General features: G+C 46.9%; 3 protein-coding genes across 8 annotated transcripts in view; 1 reads left to right on the top strand and 2 right to left on the bottom strand.

Moving 5' to 3' along the window:
* LOC117888499 (CD209 antigen-like protein C) overlaps positions 1-2,805 on the top strand; it is a 35,245-nt gene extending 32,440 nt beyond the window's left edge. For all 6 annotated transcript variants that reach the window (XM_034791958.1, XM_034791961.1, XM_034791960.1 and 3 more), the window contains 2 exons: positions 1,140-1,249; positions 2,479-2,805. In XM_034791958.1, coding sequence (XP_034647849.1) covers positions 1,140-1,249; positions 2,479-2,611 — 243 coding nt within the window. In that variant the 3' untranslated portion in view covers positions 2,612-2,805. The remainder of the gene's footprint in view (positions 1-1,139; positions 1,250-2,478) is intronic.
* A 2,471-nt stretch (positions 2,806-5,276) lies between these two features.
* Positions 5,277-6,954, bottom strand: LOC117888496. The gene is made up of 2 exons (XM_034791952.1): positions 6,534-6,954; positions 5,277-6,449 (listed from the first exon to the last, which is right to left on the bottom strand). The coding sequence occupies exons 1-2, from the start codon at positions 6,683-6,685 to the stop codon at positions 5,345-5,347; spliced, it is 1,257 nt and encodes a 418-aa protein (XP_034647843.1). The 5' UTR covers positions 6,686-6,954; the 3' UTR covers positions 5,277-5,344.
* LOC117888497 lies at positions 6,351-10,181 on the bottom strand. Its single transcript, XM_034791954.1, has 2 exons — positions 9,086-10,181; positions 6,351-8,784 (listed from the first exon to the last, which is right to left on the bottom strand). The coding sequence occupies exons 1-2, from the start codon at positions 10,172-10,174 to the stop codon at positions 8,683-8,685; spliced, it is 1,191 nt and encodes a 396-aa protein (XP_034647845.1). The 5' UTR covers positions 10,175-10,181; the 3' UTR covers positions 6,351-8,682.
* Between the last annotated feature and the right edge of the window lie 7,403 nt (positions 10,182-17,584).

Raw genomic sequence — 17,584 nt, 5'->3', positions numbered from 1 at the left:
ACCCAGAGGTAAAATGCTTTCCACAGGAGGTCACTTCTACACTAGGAAAGGCCTTCTGATATCCTGTGGAAGACCCCACTCCAGATTCCTCTTTGGGACTTTGCAGAAGGAATCCTGCCCTGAGGGAGACTCCACTTTAAGTTTTACATTGAGCCCGGTGCCTGCTGGGAACAGGACTTTTGGAGACTAGTTGGTGCTGGGAGGATGCCCATGTAGTGCAGAGGTGGGCAAGGTACTGGTGTGAATCTGGAGTCACCAGAACCTAAATCTGACTCACGAGCACTACAGCTCATAGCATGTGTATTTCGCTGTCCCGTCTTCAGTTCTGGATTTAAGGCTCCCCCAGTAACCAGGGTGCAGAATGGGACTTAACAGGGACTGTAAGATGATTCCTTGGTCCCCCTGCCTGGAGGAGACCTATGGCCATGGATTTCCCAGTCCCCAGAGGCAGACCTTCAGCAGCTGTAGAAGGATTGAAAATTATCTGCAGCCCTCAGGGAACAGCAGCGTAATATTCAGCCTTATTATTATCACTTATTTGCACTGTGGTAGCACGTAGAAGTACCAATCAGAGCCCTGTATTATCTAGGTGCTGTACACACGTCACAAAAAGAAAGTCCCTGCCCCAAACAGGCCAGTGTTCGCTCCTAGCCTAAAGGGGAAATTTGCAGGACAAAGGGCAGAGATGAGGCATTTGAAATACCAGTGGTCAGAAAATGACTTTTTTTTTTTTCCTGTGGAAAATTTCATTTTGGGGGCAAACATTTCTATATTGCAATTATTTGGCTGAAAATCGAAACATTTCAATTTGGAAATGCTGCTGCAGTGCCTCATGGGAGCTGTAGTTTGGATGCCTCAGGCCCCCATTCTTTAGAGGTCAGACTACATCTCCCATGATGCACAACGGTCACTCCTCTTGAAGAGAGAAAGCGAAGCATCCAGTGGAATGCCTGGTGCATCTTGGGAAATGTAGGGTGGCCAGACTTAATGTCAAGGTTTGGAAAAACAAGGGGAGGAGTGATAATGTACAGCGACAGACTCTGCTGGCCACAAACACGGACCCCATGAAACCCCCTCACCTCCCCCCTCACCTTCTGCTTGGGATCACGATTGTCTCCTTCACCTGTTTTCCCACATAGAGGTTTTTATCAAACCACATCACTGAACCCCACGTGTACTGGCTCGGCCTCAGCGACTCAGCGGAGGAAGGGGAGTGGCGCTGGCTGGACGGCAGCCCCCTGTCTGTCAGGCAAGTTCCCCTTTCTTCAGCCTCTTTGGAGAGAGAACTGTCCCTTACACTCAGCTGTTTCTGCTTTATCTGCTGTCCTGCTAAAGAGCCAGATGGAACATTCATACCAATGCAATTGATACTACAGGGGTCTCTGGTCCCCTTTATTTGTTAAGCCACGTAAAGAAGGTTATAAGTCTGCTACTGCCTCCATGCCAATGTCATCCAGGGTCAGCACAGAGCCGGGACAGGACCTGGGATGTTGCTGGGGAGCAGAAAGCTGCTTGACCATGGGGCATTCTGAATGTCCTGCTAAGGAACGGGGCTGGGGAGAACAGCAACATGGCCCAGGGGACAGGGCCATGGAGAAGGAGGCAGCACTCCTGGGTTCTAGTCCCAGCCCCATGAGTGTGCTCTGCTGGCCGACTGTGAGGCACGTCTCTCCCTGCTCTGTGCCTCAGTTTCCTCACCCGTACAATGCACTGAAAATTGATGTCGTCCAAGCTGAGAACTGCTCTGGCTTGAGCAGTGGCTGGGCCAGCTTCCCCCTATTCAGTGGCTAGCACCAACCTGCCATGGCCCTGACCTGCAGGCACCACTCAAGGAGTCAGTAGGCAGATCAGTCCATGCCCACCTGGACTCTCTCTGCTAAAACTATCAGACCAGTCACATCACCGCCGCCAACGGGCACTGGAGACCTGTCCCCTAGGAGCTGGCTCATTTCACACCACCTGCATGGAGGAAGTTTTCGAACCAGAGATGCTGTACGCATGTGGACTCTGTTCTGTTGCTAAGACCCACAGCCGCACTGGGGATGGGATGGGAGATGATTGCCAGCAGGGGCAGCCCGTGGAAGCCAGGAGCAAGTGGAGCATTTGCAGGGGTGCTGGGATACACAGCATCTACCAGTGGGAGTTGCTCTAGGAGCACAGCCATTCAAATCATGTTTCTGCAGTGCAGGCACAGTCAAGCATAGGTCTCTTTCTGCCCTGACTGCCCTCTGTGCTGTGATGAGCAGCCACCCATCCTCTGCCTTCTTCCATCCACCCATCTTCCTCTTACCCACCCACTGCACCACCTGGCCTGCCAACCCCTGCTGTTTGGATGGTGACATTGAAAGGCAGCTAGAGCTGTGTGAAGCAGCTGGCATCCACCCGGGTCCTTCCATCCAAAGTTATTGGTTCCCCCACCTCCCTTTTAGAACGTTCATACCCACCTCTAATACCATGGGGCTTCGGTTTGTTTTTCAGGTTCTGGGGGCCCGGAGAACCCAACGATGTTGGGCAGGAAGGGGAGGACTGTGGCAGCCTCCGCTTTGACGGGAAGTGGAACGATGCCATCTGCTCCGTGACGGAGCACTGGATCTGTGAACGGCAGTGCTAGCTCAGTCCCTGAATCCACAACAGGGACGGGGGGGGGGAAGGGGGTGTCACACAGCCTGCCCCTCGTGGGACAGCTTAGCAGCTCATCTCTCTAAATCAGTGATTCTCAGACTGCCACTCCCGACCTGCAAGAAGCTTTTCAATGTGTCTCCTGCAGCTCTTTGCAGCACGCGCTATTAAAACACTGTGATTTAATTATTAGCAGATCTAAGTTATTAACCAATCTGGATGCTTTTACTATGTTATTAACCCATTGAGTTATCAACTTGCACTAAGCTACTAACTTATTTGTTGTGAGAATAATATATATAGGTATGAAACTAAATATTTCCCATCACACTGTGTCAATATGAATAGTACTATAGTCAATGAATTCACTCTACTGTGGCGCTTTTGCGTAACGGTGATGGCTAATTTGACTCCTGAGCCACTGAGGTCCGAGTATCACTGCTCTACACGCTGGGCGGCTATTGCAGCGAGTGGAGCTATGGGACAGGATCATGGAAAGCAGAGGTGGAGAAGCTGACTGGCATTGGACCGTCTGATCCGTACTGGAGTTTCCTGGTACCATCCTGGCACATCTTTACAACACTTGTGCCCAGTACCTTTTAGGTATGCGTGGTTTTTACAGCATCAGCCCACTTCATGCCAGATTCTGTGAGCTGTTCCTGTCTCTGGCTCACAGCTTAACTTTGTTTTATATCAGCAAAGACTTGACCATTATTTTATCTCAGGCCTTAGACCTCGTACCAGGCCTTTGATACAAGGACTTATATTTCAGGACCTCATCTTATTACCTTCCCCCAGTTTTTGTCTTTTTATGGGGAGGATGTTTACCCATCATCCCGGGAAATCATAATGCATGGACTAAAGATAACCCAGTGGTCTAAACATTATTATGTGTGTCGGAGAAAAACTGAGTTCTCACTCTTTTGTTTAGGTACAGCAAGTCAGATGCTTTATTAACTCTCACAATTGTTCAGAGGAGGGAGCTAAGCAGATCTCTCTCTGGTAACTAATTACAGCAAGCATTTATACCTTTCATTCACAGAAATAATGAGGGACAGCTGCATTTTGCCTCCTTGATATCTCATTTCTAAATTGTTTTGACTCTTGCCAACATACAATATTTTCTATACCTTATCTACACAAGGTCTTCTACACCTTATCTATACGTACCAGGTCATAATGACTTATTACACAGTTCTTTCTCACCCGCCTTACACATTCCTCGCTTCTATAAATCTCGCGTTATCAGGGTTATCAGGGTTACAGTTAGCCCGACTCTTGCTAACGAAGCCTGACTCTTGCTAACAAACTGTCATGCATTGCAGTTCCCTTCTGTCAGTTCTTTTCTCTGCTTCCACAACCCCCCCTTTTGTACTACTAGCACAACAAACATTCTCAAATCTCTATTTGCATTAAGTCCTGGACTTCAGATTCTACATCAGATGCTTCAATCTTAGGGGTTCTGATTGGATGTAATGACAATGCATGATTAGCATGAACATGAAAGGTATTACTATTATTACGTCTCTTACAACAACAATAACATAATCCTAAGCTAACTAATAGCAATACAAGCAATAACATTCCCATAGCAATACTATGATGGGGTTGTTGTATAGTCGTAGTCATAAAACACAATACATCATACTTAGTACATAAGGTGGATACTCTATAAGCTGTCTGAAAGGCATACTTTTCAACTTGATATATATTTTGAAGCATGTGAATTTGCCCTTGTACTTCAGAGATTTCCTGAATCTCTGGTAACAATGAAAACAAATTCTGAAATCTATCAGGTACTAAACTAGTCCAATTAAAGGGTATCTGGAACCTAAGGGCTACTTGGAAAACTCTATCTGCAGGCCAGTAAATGATATGATTGCCTGCAGTGGTAGTGAGATTAAAATGTATGTCTTGTGATATGGTGTCATTAACATACACACAGCTATCATTAGCTTGAAAAAGTAAGTGTCCTGTCAGGGTAGTTCCTTGTCCCCTACCCTCCCAGCAAACGTAGTCATGAACAGTGACAACTTCTCCTGGCTTCAGTTTACTGAAGCTGTGGGGGTTCTAATGGCCAAAATGTCCATAGGCTACCTAACCCCATCCAAATGTCAGGTGTAATCCTAGGAGCACTGACTAAAAATCGATTGGGCATACCAGGTGGTCTAATTTCCCAGATGTCTCGGTGAATTACCCAATCCCACATGCATCCTCCCCATGGACCCGGCAGGATACGGTATGTGGGAGCCCACACCCCCTGAACCGGTCCATATGCTTGGAAGGAGCACTGAGAGCGTCCACACTTCCACCCAGAAAGTTTCCAAGTATGTCTCCATGGCCACAGATCAGATGGTACTCCTGACGTGTCTGTAAGGGCAGTGGGCCAAGCCTGATGCTCTAGATCATTCCAAATGGCCATTAGCTGGTCATTCAGGAAATCCTGAATCTCTGAGCATGCTAGATCCCACTGCAATGCCTTCCCAGCCTCAGTGATATTCAATACCATCTCTGTCAGCAACTTCTGGGTCATAGAACTAAGGGTGGAAATAACATGTAACTCACCAACTCCAGCCTGTACCTGGGTTAGTTGTGCTCCAGAAACAAGGCCAATGGCCTTCTCTAGTTGGCCCAATTTCTCATCATGTTCCTGGTTCTTAAAAATATTCCAAACTGCTGCTGCACTATTGGCCCCATCTCACAGGGATCCGGTCAAGTCTCTCTTCTATCTAGAAGAAATAACCCAAGCCCTCTGTTGTGCTAATCTAATGGCAGCCCCCTGTGAGCAGTTTGGGTATGTAGAGGTAATCTGGAAACTGGATAAAGGCAATGAAAATTTAACCGTCCCTAGTGTAGTGTTAATCACAGTCCACCGATATCTTACTACATCTCTCTTTGGTGTAGTGCTATACCACATCTGTTGGTCAAATACCTTTATGTATTTCCGGGAGGCATTAACATTAATGGTATAAGAGGGAGTGTATTGCAATAAGGTACAAGTCACATTATTAGTCACCGGAATAATTTCTATGCAGGTAAAATTTCCAGTGGCAGAACAAACTCTTTGGGTATTTGTTTGATTATTCACTAGTTGGGTGACCAAATAACAATAAGGGCCTTTCTTATTTAACACAGTACAAATTCCAGGAACAACCATCATATCTACTTCACTATAGAACCCATCAATTGCAGTTATTAATTCTTGGGGTTCACTAGTAGTGATATCATGTACTTTTATTTCTACTGATCCATTTGTTTTCCATTCAATTGTTTGCTCATATACATTATCCTGAACTTTAAAGAATAATTTCTCTGAACAAAATTTCAGTAAATCACTGAGGTGTGAAAGCCTTGGCCAATGAGTTTCATTGGAATGTATAGTACTGTTTGTATCTGGATAAGTTACAGTGGTGGTGGCAAGGGTCAAGGGACTAGTGGTGGGTGTAGTTTTTGTAGTGGCAAGGCGTTTTTGATATTCATCATCTGAAAGCCAATTAGGGAGGGCAGTGCATCCTGAAGGTACCTGTCCATAAGCACAAAGCCCTGATCCTGGAAAAAATCCACCCCACCACTGGACCCCGCATTCCCAGGAACGGTCCCCACAGTTCCCTCCTTGCCAATAAACAATGCTCCGTTTCTTCCACCAGGGCCAGTTCTTATTGTCTTTTGTAGTCAGGAATTTCTGGACTTTGGTGGTTTCAGCAGAGCGAGTGTTTCTTCTTTTCCTCTTCAAAAGCAGTTGTGATTCACCATAGTGCAGGGGAGAGGTTACTAGCACTTCACCCTGTACTGGTGTGATTCCTGTAAAAGAATTCAAAGGCGTTGTAGATCTGTCAGTGGACAAGGGAGAGGTTACTAGCACTTCACCCTGTACTGGTGCGATTCCTGTAAAAGAATTCAAAGGCGTTGTAGATCTGTCAGTGGACAAGGGAGAGGTTACTAGCACTTCACCTTGTCCTCTTTCCCTGCTGTCCAGGAGGCACAGCAGAGCTAGCAGGAGAAATAGGCTGATCATCAGCTGAAGAATCCTCTCCAGGTGGAGGGGTCTTTTTGCAGTGCGAAGCATGGGTCCAGGCAGGCAGTCCTTGGCCCTTCACAGCGGTGTTGGTGGTTAACAGGACTTGGAAAGGGCCCTTCCAGCGTGGAGCCAGGGCAGTCTTTCGCTGATGGACCTTTATGTAGACCCAGTCTCCTGGTTCCAGTGAGTGGCAGGGCTGCACAGGATCCTTGGGTAGTGCGTCTTTCACCTGTGTATAAAAAGACTTAACACATTTCATTAGTGCCTGACAATACTTAAGCCTTGTGTCATCCATTAAATGAATGTCCATCTGAGCTAGGGTCAGTGGGGGTGCAGTTGGTAGTCGCATCGGGCACCCTGTCAAAATCTCACGAGGGCTGAGTCCAGTCTTTCGATTGGGAGTGGCCCTCATACTCATTAGTGCCAGCGGAAGGGCGTCTGGCCACTTTAAGTTTGTTTCAGCACAATCTTGGCCAGTTTATTTTTCAGAATTCCATTCTGGCGTTCCACTGCCCCGGCAGACTGCGGACGGTGGGGGCAGTGAAGGTTGTGTTGGATCTACAAAGCTGCACATAACTCCTTTACAATCTGGCCCGTCAAATGAGTTCCACGGTCACTGTTGAGACTCACAGGGATGCCAAATCGCGGTACAAAATCTTGAAGCAGAAGTTTCACAACAGTCCTGGCATCTGCTTTCCTGCAGGGAAAAGCTTCAACCCAATTTGAAAATACATCCACTAAAACCAATACATATTCATCACCACAACAGTTAGACAGTTGAATAAAATCAATCTGAATATTTACAAAAGGTCCCCAAGGGGGAGGGGGTGCTGCCTGCCTAACTTGAACAGCTTTACCAATGTTATGCTGCTGACAAATCACACATTGTTGACAGTAGTGATGTGCAATGACTGGGAAACCGAACGCACACCAATCTCGGTTCACCGCAGCAACCATCCCCCCTTTGCTCACGTGAGCCATTCCGTGGTATACACGAGCAAGATAGGGCATTAGCATCTTCGGGGCAACCAGGCGACCAGCTGGGGCACGCCAACGATGGTCAGAGTGTAGAATCCAGCCATTAGCACTCCAAAAACGGTTCTCAGCTGCTGGTGCCGCTTCCTGGATCTTGGCCAGATCCTCAAGGGAGGCGAGTGGAGGCTGCTCGATCAAAGCACAAGAATATTCAGCCTGAGGGGCAGAAAGGGCCGCGGCTTTGGCTGCAGAGTCTGCCAAAGCATTTCCACGGGTAACTTCATCATGAGGGGTCTGGTGAGCTGTGCCTTTAACAACAGCGATAGCTTTGGGCAATACAAGGGCATCTAAAAGAGCAGAGACATACAGACTGTTCTTAATAGGAGAACCAGTGAATGTAAGGAAACCTCTATGCTTCCAGAGCAAACCACAATTGTGTCCCACTCCAAAAGCATAACGAGAGTCTGTATAGATTGTAACTGCTTGATCCTGTGCTAGAATGCAGGCTCGAGTTAAAGCCACAAGTTCGGCCACTTGAGCAGAAAACACAGAAGGAAGAAAAGCACTTTCAATAACAGCATGTGCAGAGCACACTGCATAACCAGCAACCAATTGACCCTTAGAATCTCGCAAGCACGAACCATCCACAAAGTAAATAAGAGCAGGATTTTGCAAAGGCACATCTAGTAAATCATCTCTTGGACGAGAGAGAACCGATGTCACAGACACACAGTCATGTGGGTCTCCGTCGTCTGGCCCAGGCAACAAGGAGGCAGGATTTAGAACGGGGCAATGAGCCAAAGTAATATGAGACGAAGACAACAAGACAAGCTCGTATTTTGTGAGACGAGAAGTGGATAGATGCTGTGTCTTAGATTTTAACAAGAGAGCAGCCACAGCGTGAGGGACAGCAACAATCAAAGGAGATCCTAAGACAATAGATTCAGATACTTGAACCGCAAGGGCTGCTGCAGCCACAGCTCACAGGCAAGGGGGAAATCCAGCTGCCACAGCGTCTAGGGCAGTACTGTAATAAGCAATGGGACGGTGTTTATCTCCGTGCTTTTGCCTTAATACAGCCAAAGCAAACCCGTTACGCTCATGACAGAAAAGAGTGAAGGGTTTAGCATAATCAGGAAGTCCCAGGGCTGGTGCACTGGACAGACTTTGCTTAATAGCAACAAAAGCTCGTTCAGCCTCTGGAGACCAAGGAAGAGGCTCAGGGGTACCTGACTTAGTCAGATCCTGTAAGGGTTTAATCATTGCTGCATAGCCTAAAATCCACTGTCTGCAGTACCCAGTCATGCCAAGGAAAGTACGCAGTTGAGAAACAGTACCAGGCCTAGGCATATTAAGAATAGCTGAAATCCGAGACTCTGATAAATGACGAGTGCCAGGGGAAATATCATGACCAAGGTAATGAACCCTGGGCTGACACAGCTGGAGTTTTTCCTGGGATGCCTTGTGACCCTTAGCAGCTAAAGCAGTCAAGAGACTCAAAGTATCAGCTTTACAAGATTCAAAAGAAAGGGATGCCAGCAAGAGATCATCCACATACTGTATAAGCACTGATTTACCTGGAAAAACCACACCGTCCAGATCCTTTTTCAGAATCTTGGAAAACAAGGATGGGGACTCAGTAGACCCTTGGGGTAACCGGGTCCAGGTGTACTGGCGTCCTTTATAGGTGAAGGCAAACAGATACGGACTCTCAGGGTGTATGGGGATAGAAAAGAAATCTGAACAAAGGTCCACAACAGTAAAGTGAGTAGCTGAAGGTGGAATACAAGAAAGAATTGTAGCTGGATTTGGAACCATGGGGAAAGAAGGTAAAACAACAGCATTAATCGCGAGGAGATCTTGAACAAACCGATAGGTGTTCTTTCCTGGTTTCTTTACAGGAAAGATAGAAGTATTACAAGAACTGGTGGTGGCAACACTAATACCCTGCTGTAATAAAGACTCCATTACTGGGGCTATTCCTTCCTCTGCCTCAGGACGCAGAGGGTATTGGGGAACCCTTGGCAAAGCTTTAGAAGGATCAACCAAAATCTTAACCGGTTCGGCTGTCGGAATCTGTCCCACTTCATTGGCATGCGGAGACCAGAGATGAGGAGGAATTTGTGATAACAAATGCACAAGGTCAGGGCTACGAGTTGTTGGTAATTTAGCTGGCTCCTCTATGTGGAGTGTAGCCAACACTAGATTGGTATTCTCATCAGGAACCTGTAAGAATACGCCATCTGGTGTGCAATAGATAGCACAACCTAATTTACACAAAAGATCCCTTCCCAACAGATTCACAGGAGAGGAGGGGCTGAGCAAGAATGCATGCTTGTTAGCCAGGGGCCCTAGTGAAACCGCAAGGGGTTTTGTGACAGGATGCGAAACAGGTTGATTTGAAATGCCCACAGCATTTACAGACAAAGTTGTCAAAGGAACAGAGGGAAACTCCGCGGATCTTAAAGCAGATCTACTAGCTCCAAGACAAGTAACAGATTGTCCTGCAATTTCACAATTTACATAGGGACCTTCTTGATTAATGGGAATTAAAGGATTCATGATGCAGTTACGTTCCCTCAGGCTGTCCTAGTCAGAGGTAGTTTGTGGGGTAAAAGTAGACGCTTCAGGATTTGGGAAAGGAGGTGGAGGGTTCTGAGATAATCGGGCTGGGCATGCATCTTTCCAGTGTCCCTCTTGGCCACAAATGTAGCATGCAATGTACCTGGACTGGGGAGGATCCGAGGGACCTTTCCCTCTTCCTCGCCCGCGACCTCGTCCTCGTCCTCCTTTCATTCCCCCCCGACCCTGGGTTTGATAAGTTTTTAACTGCAAGGCCAAACATTTAGTTTCAGTATTCTCTTTCTTCTGCTCTAGGCAAGCTGCACAATGATTGGCGACTGTCACCAGTTCAGAAAGGGGTTTCGTTTGCCAGCCAATGCAGATAGTTCTTAACTGCTGCTGAATCTTTGGTAAGAGTCCCTGAACGAAAGCAGCCCCTACGGCCTCTCTGGCATTTTCAGCTGGCTGAGTGATTCCCGAATATTGTTCAAAAACCTTAGTCAGTCTATCCAGATAATCAGCAGGGGACTCTCCTTTATTCTGTTTACAGTAGGTAATCTTTGTCCAATCTGTCTTCTTAGGGCAGACTTCCATAATAGAATTTAAGAGACGGTCCCTAGCCTCTCTTAAATCACGGTCAATTCCAGGGTCGGCCCCTGGCCAAGCTGCCTGTCTGGTAAGCCGTTGTCGAACTTCGGCTGGCAGAACCATCCGCAAGAGTTGATTAATGTCTGCCCAAGATGGATTATAACACTGAACCACCGTCCGGAGCTCGTCTCTAAATTTTTCTGGCTCCTCCCTGACATTAGGAAATTCCTTCACCAAGGTTCTCAGCTCTCCTGGTGACCACGGGGCATGCACTGTAACCAACTGTCCTGCAGTCCCGGGCAGTTCTCTTAAAGGATCCTGGAGTGTCTGGGCTAGGCTTCTAGTAAAGTAAAGGGTAGCCTCCTCGGAAGGACCAGAGTCGGGAGAGCTACTGGGAAGATCAGAATCACCCCTTTGTGGTGAAGAGGAGGATTCTCTCCCAGGGGAAGAGAGGACAATGTGTGCAGCGGATACATGCGGTGGTGAAGCTGGCACTGCCGGGTGAGGTTCGTTAGCAGACCCAGCCAGTGCAGGGGGAGGAGGCGGCTCGGGCTGTTGCTGCTGAACGTTACTGAAGAAATCTACAATGTCCTCAGCAGTTTCCTCCTCACTCTCAGCCCTAACTAATTGGGGATAAAGGGGAGCAGAAGGAATTGCTCGAGGGGGAAGAGGATACAGAGGAGCAGAAGGAATCACTCGAGGGGGAAGACAGCCGGATGCCTTACATTTAAGCTGTAAATGGTGTACTTGGGCTTTTAATTTTTCCTGGGAGTCCTTCAGACTCTGCACCCGAGACTCGTAGAGTCTCTTTGTTGCTTCCTCCCACCAACAGACAAATTGCTCCCACTGCGTATCAGAGGCTTTGGGGGAAGCCAGGGTTTCTCTGAGGTATTTCAGTTTATCTAAATCGAAGGTACCTTCTAGTGGGCATTGTTTAGCTGGATTTGCACGCGTGTAAAGATTCCAATGATCTAAATACCTGCAGGTTGTCGGACCATAATGTACGTACATGAAATAAGCTGGGGTACCCTTAGGGGGTGAAAGGGATTGCTTAGACTGTCCCCCACCCATTTTCCAATCACGCACTCAAAGGGGGAAGGATGCCCTGTCCGCGCTAGCGGCTTATAAACTAAGGATCTCCCTACAAGGTATTCACACAGGAGAGACTAACGAGGATGGCCATGACCCTCCTACACCTCCCTTCAGCAAAGAGCGTCGGCTAATCTCAGAGAGACGGCGCCGCTTACTCTGTTGCATCCAGTGAGATGATCAGACTGTCAGTGGCTCACATGGAGAGGAAAAGGGGAGGGAAGATGGGTTCACACACTCCTAGACCCAGGTAGCCTCCTCGCCGGACGATGCCAGGCCGAGTCAACCTACCGTGGGTCGGATCCCCTAAAAGATCCTCTAGTTACCGGGCTTGCGTTAGAGTAGTTCTGGTCACGAGCCAAAAGACTTCGCAGAGTACTCTGGGCGTCTTCCGGTAACACTCAATTCACACTGTGCACACACACACACACCACACACACCACACACACACCAAGGCCTTATTCCATGTACTATTCCCAAGTACCTCCAGGTACTATTCCCAAGTACCTCGATGCATCACTCGAGGAGGCAACAACCCCTCAACACCAGTGCAAACCCTATGCACCTCGCATATGCATACAGGGGGCGGCAAACAATTCCCCTACTACGCCGCTCAGCATCTGACCTTGCTGCACAGTCAATAAGTTCGGATGGCGTGAGCCCAACAGGGGCAGACGGCCCCACGGACAGTCCTCCTCCGACACCCCAATAGAGATTTCAAAAGGTCTCTTACCTCTATTGTGGCGCCATGGGGTTCGAAGGGGAACGATCCGTAGCAGCTGCCGGTGCCTCAGTGGGCGTTGCCATCCCGGACGAGCCCCCAAATTGTCGGAGAAAAACTGAGTTCTCACTCTTTTGTTTAGGTATAGCAAGTCAGATGCTTTATTAACTCTCACAATTGGGCAGAGGAGAGAGCTAAGCAGATCTCTCTCTGGTAACTAATTACAGCAAGCATTTATACCTTTCATTCACAGAAATAATGAGGGACAGCTGCATTTTGTCTCCTTGATATCTCATTTCTAAATTGTTTTGACTCTTGCCAACATACAATATTTTCTATACCTTATCTACACAAGGTCTTCTACACCTTATCTATACATACCAGGTCATAATGACTTATTACACAGTTCTTTCTCACCCGCCTTACACGGTCCTCGCTTCTATAAATCTCGCGTTATCAGGGTTATCAGGGTTACAGTTAGCCCGACTCTTGCTAACGAAGCCTGACTCTTGCTAACGAACTGTCATGCATTGCAGTTCCCTTCTGTCAGTTCTTTTCTCGGCTTCCACATGTGGTTGCTTTATTTTACCATCCATACACTCATGCCCCATCTGTCCCTTAGTCTGCACATTCCCTCGTATGACTGATAGACAAATTTTATTATCCAATTATTTTTAGTCCCTTATGGTGGGCCTGGGAATGTTAGTGCCGGGACCTCGACTGAGTTGTGGGGTCTGTGCTTGTGCCTTTGCCGGTATTTGTTAGTCCACACTTGGGGCTTTGATGAGAAAAAAAAATCTAAATTTTATAAATAACATGAATATATGGATATACATAAATGAATATATGTTGTGATTACTATGTGGCTGATAAATGATCATATGTGATATATGAGGGGGCTTATATGCTGTATATGTTAGAAGTATTTGCTTTAACACCTCACCCCTTAAAATGATTATTCATTACCACAGCAATATTGATTGACATTTCCATCCCCTTCTTCACTTCTTCTAACCCTGGCTTGAAAACATCCTACATCCGAAGCAGTGGGCTGTAGCCCACGAAATTTGTTAGTCTCGAAGGTGCCACAAGTCCTCCTGTTCTTTTTGCGAAAACCTAAAGTATACCCTGTTAATTCTCTAAAACCCTTTTATTCCCGAGAAATCAAGGTTCTCCATTTTACAGCCCAGGAGAGAGAGGATCCTGAGTGGCCTGAAGTCTACTATGAAGGAAAAAGCAATGGTGGCATAGAAGAAGTGAGCCTTTCCATCACCCTTGGGCATAAGCAGTAACAGCAAATCCAGGAGCTGTGCATCACCTTTGTGACAATGTTTTCAGCCACCCCAGGAGGGACAGAACGGGTGTACCACACCATTGACACAAGTGATGCTCGCCCAATTAGAGCCCAACCCTACCAGATAGCTCCTCCATCCAAAACCGGAATAGAAAGGGAGATCAAGGACATATTACAGATGGGTGTAATCCTCCCCTCTGAGAGTCCACGGGCCTCTCCAGTGGTTCTGGTTCCCAACCAGACAGGGAAATCCACTTTTGTGTGGACCAGCATAAGCTAAATGCTGTAACTCACCCAGAGAACTATCCAATGCCACACACAGATGAGCTATTTGGAAAAACTGGGATGTGCCCAGTTCATCTCCACCTTAGACTTAACTAAGAGGTACTGGCAAGTACCGCTAGATGACCCCGCCAAGGAAAGGTCAGCCTTCATCACCCATGTAGGGTTGTATGAATTTAATGTGCTGCCTTTCGGACTGCAAAATGCACCCGCCACCTTCCAGAGACTGGTAGGTAACCTTCTGGCTGGATTTGGGGAATTTGCAGTCACCTACCTAGACGATGTGGCTAGATTCTCAGATTCTCGGGCAGAACAGCTGGAACACCTCCGATCTGTCTTCCAGTGCATAAGGGAGGCAGGATTAACCATTAAGGCCAAAAAGTGTCAAATAGGCCTAAACAGGGGAACATACCTTGGACACCAGGTGGGTGAAAGTACTATCAACCCCCTACAGGCTAAGGTAAATGCTATCCAAAATTGCCCTGTCCCTAAGTCAAAGAAGGAGGTCCAATCCTTCTTGGGCTTGGCCGGGAATTACCAACAATTTATACCACTCTACAGCCAAATTGCCACCCCACTGACAGACCTGATCAGGAAAAAACAGCCAAATGCAGTTCAGTGGATTGAGAAGTGTCAGAAAGCCTTTAACCAGATTAAGGCAGCCCTTACGTCTGACCTTGTACTAAGGGCCCCAAACTTCAACCAACCGTTCATCGTAACCACAGATGCGTCTGAGCGGGGTGTGGGAGCAGTTTTAATGCAGGAAGGACCAAATCAACAATTCCATCCTGTCTCAGCAAAAAACTTTCTGAGAGGGAAAGTCACTGGTCAGTCTCAGAAAAAGAATGTTATGCCATTGTGTACACTCTGGAGAGGCTACGCCCATACATTTGGGGACGGCGGTTCCACCTGCAGACTGACCATGCTGCGCTGAAGTGGCTTCACACAGTCAGAGACTAACAAAAAACGTCTTCGGTGGAGTTTAGCTCTTCAAGAATTTGATTTTTGAAATACAACACATTTCAGGAGCTTCTAACAAAGTGGCTAATGCACTCTCCTGGGAAGGTGTCCCAGAATCAGCTGGGTAAAAATGTCCCTACATTCTAACAGGTTTCAGAGGGGTAGCCATGTTAGTCTGTATCAGCAAAAACAACGAGGAGTCCTTGTGGCACCTTAGAGACTAACACATTTATTTGGGCATAAGCTTTTGTGGGCTAAAACCCACTTCATCAGATGCATGGAGTGGAAAATACAGTAGAAAGGTATAAATACACAGCATATGAAAAGATGGGAGCTGCCTTACCAAGTTGGGGGTCAGTGCTAACAAGGCAATTCAATTCAAGTGGAAGTGGGCTATGCTCAACAGTTAACAAGAAGGGAGAAAAAAATCACATTTGTAGTGCTAATGAATTCAATGTGGCCCATTTCATACAGTTGACAAGAAGGTGTAAGTATCAACAGGGGAAAATTAGTTTTTTGTAGTGACCCATCCACTCCCAGTCTTTATTCAGACCTAATTTGATGGTGTCCAGTTTCCAAATTAATTCCAGTTCTGTAGTTTCTCGGTAGAGTCTGTTTTGAAGGTTGTTTTTTTTTTTTGAAGAATTGCCACTTTTAAGTCTGTTATTGAGTGTCCAGGGAGACTGAAGTGTTCTCCTACTGGTTTTTGAATGTTATAATTCCTGGTGTCAGATTTGTGTGCATTTATTCTTTTGCGTAGAGACTGTCCGGTTTGGCCAATGTACATGGCAGTGGGGCATTGCTAGCACATGATGGCATATATCACATTGGTAGATGTGCAGGTGAATGTGCCCCTGATGTTGTAGCTGATGTGACTAGGTCCGCATAGATATGTGGACAGAGTTGGCACTGGGGTTTGTTGCAGGGTTTGGTTCCTGAGTTAGTGTTGTGTTATGTAGTTGCTGGTGAGTATTTGCTTCAGGTTGGAGGGCTGTCTGTAAGCGAGGACTGGCCTGTCTCCCAAGGTCTGTGAGAGTGAGGGATCGTCCTTCAGGAGAGGTTGTAGATCCTTGATGATGCACTGGAGAGGTTTTAGTTGGGGGCTGTAGTTGACAGCTAGTGGTGTTCTGTTACTTTGTTTGTTGGGTCTGTCCTGTAGTAGGTGACTTCTGGGTACCATTCTGGCTCTATCAATCTGTTTCTTCACTTCAGCAGGTGGGTATTGTAGTTTTAAGAATGCTTGATAGAGATCCTGTAGGTGTTTGTCTCTGTCTGAGGGATTGGAGCAAATGCGGTTGTATCTTAGAGCTTGGCTATAGACAATGGATTGTGTGATGTGGTCTGGATGAAAGCTGGAGGCATGTAGGTAAGTATAGTGGTCAGTAGGTTTCCGGTATAGGGTGGTGTTTATGTGACCATCGCTTATTTGCACTGTAGTGTCTAGGAAGTGGATCTCTTGTGTGGACTGCTCCAGGCTGAGGTTGATGGTGGCGTGGAAATTGTTGAAATCCTGGTGGAATTCTTCAAGGACCTCCTTCCCATGGGTCCAGATGATGAACATGTCATCAATGGAGTGCAAGTAGAGTAGGGGTGTTAGGGGAGGAGAGCTGAGGAAGTGTTGTTCTAAGTCAACTATAAAAATGTTGGCATATTGTGGGGCCATGCAGGTACCCATAGCAGTCCCGCTGACTTGAAGGTATAAATTGTTCCCAAATCTGAAATAGTTGTGGGTGAGGACAAAGTCACAAAGTTCAGCCACCAGGTTTGCCATGACATTATCGGGGATACTGTTCCTGACGGCTTGTAGTCCATCTTTGTGTGGAATGTTGGTGTAGAGAGCTTCTACATCCATAGTGGCTAGGATGGTGTTTTCTGGGAGACTACCAATGGATTGTAGTTTCCTCAGGAAATCAGTGGTGTCTCGAAGATAGCTAGAAGTGCTGGTAGCATAGGGCCTGAGGAGAGAGTCTACATAGCGAGACAATGCTGCTGTCAGGGTGTCTATGTTCTAAATCATTGTAGACCTTGAAACATAAAAAGAACCATTTAGTTCTACTTGTAATTATTAGTGAAATTAGAGGTGCATGTATCTTATTAGCTCTGTTTCCTAAATCTCCAGGAAGAAATTCCAGCAGGTGTGGACCCAACCTGAACCAGGCTGGCCAGCACCATCTGTGATTTGGGAGGTGGGTGATAAATGAAGGGGGGGGGGGAGAACCCTTTTATGGACACCCAGCCGTCCAGTTAGCTGTAAAATCCCTCTTGGTAACTGTTCTCTGCTCGCTTTACCTGTAAAGGGTTAAAAAGCCTCCTTGCATAGGTACAAAAAAAAGGGGGGGGAGGGGAGTGGGCACCTGACCAAAAAAGCCAATGGCTAGAACTTTTTAAAATTGGTAAAAAAAACCTTCCCTTTGTTGTCTGTTGTTCTCTCTGTGCTGCAGGGACATGGAGCAGCAATGCTATACGCAGGAATGCT

Source organism: Trachemys scripta, chromosome 16 (genome assembly GCF_013100865.1).
Source record: "Trachemys scripta elegans isolate TJP31775 chromosome 16, CAS_Tse_1.0, whole genome shotgun sequence".
Lineage (NCBI taxonomy): Eukaryota > Metazoa > Chordata > Testudines > Emydidae > Trachemys > Trachemys scripta.
Note: the sequence above shows the minus strand (reverse complement) of the source record. Positions and strands in the feature narration are given on the sequence as shown.

Coding starts and splice junctions, on each gene's coding strand:
- LOC117888497 (XM_034791954.1), bottom strand. CDS start 10,174: ATGAATCCTTTAATTCCCATTAATCAAGAAGGTCCCTATGTAAATTGT. Junction 8,785..9,085: donor TCTTGACTGCTTTAGCTGCT/AAGGGTCACAAG, acceptor TTGTTGCTATTA/AGCAAAGTCTGTCCAGTGCA.
- LOC117888496 (XM_034791952.1), bottom strand. CDS start 6,685: ATGCTTCGCACTGCAAAAAGACCCCTCCACCTGGAGAGGATTCTTCAG. Junction 6,450..6,533: donor TCTCCCTTGTCCACTGACAG/ATCTACAACGCC, acceptor GTCCACTGACAG/ATCTACAACGCCTTTGAATT.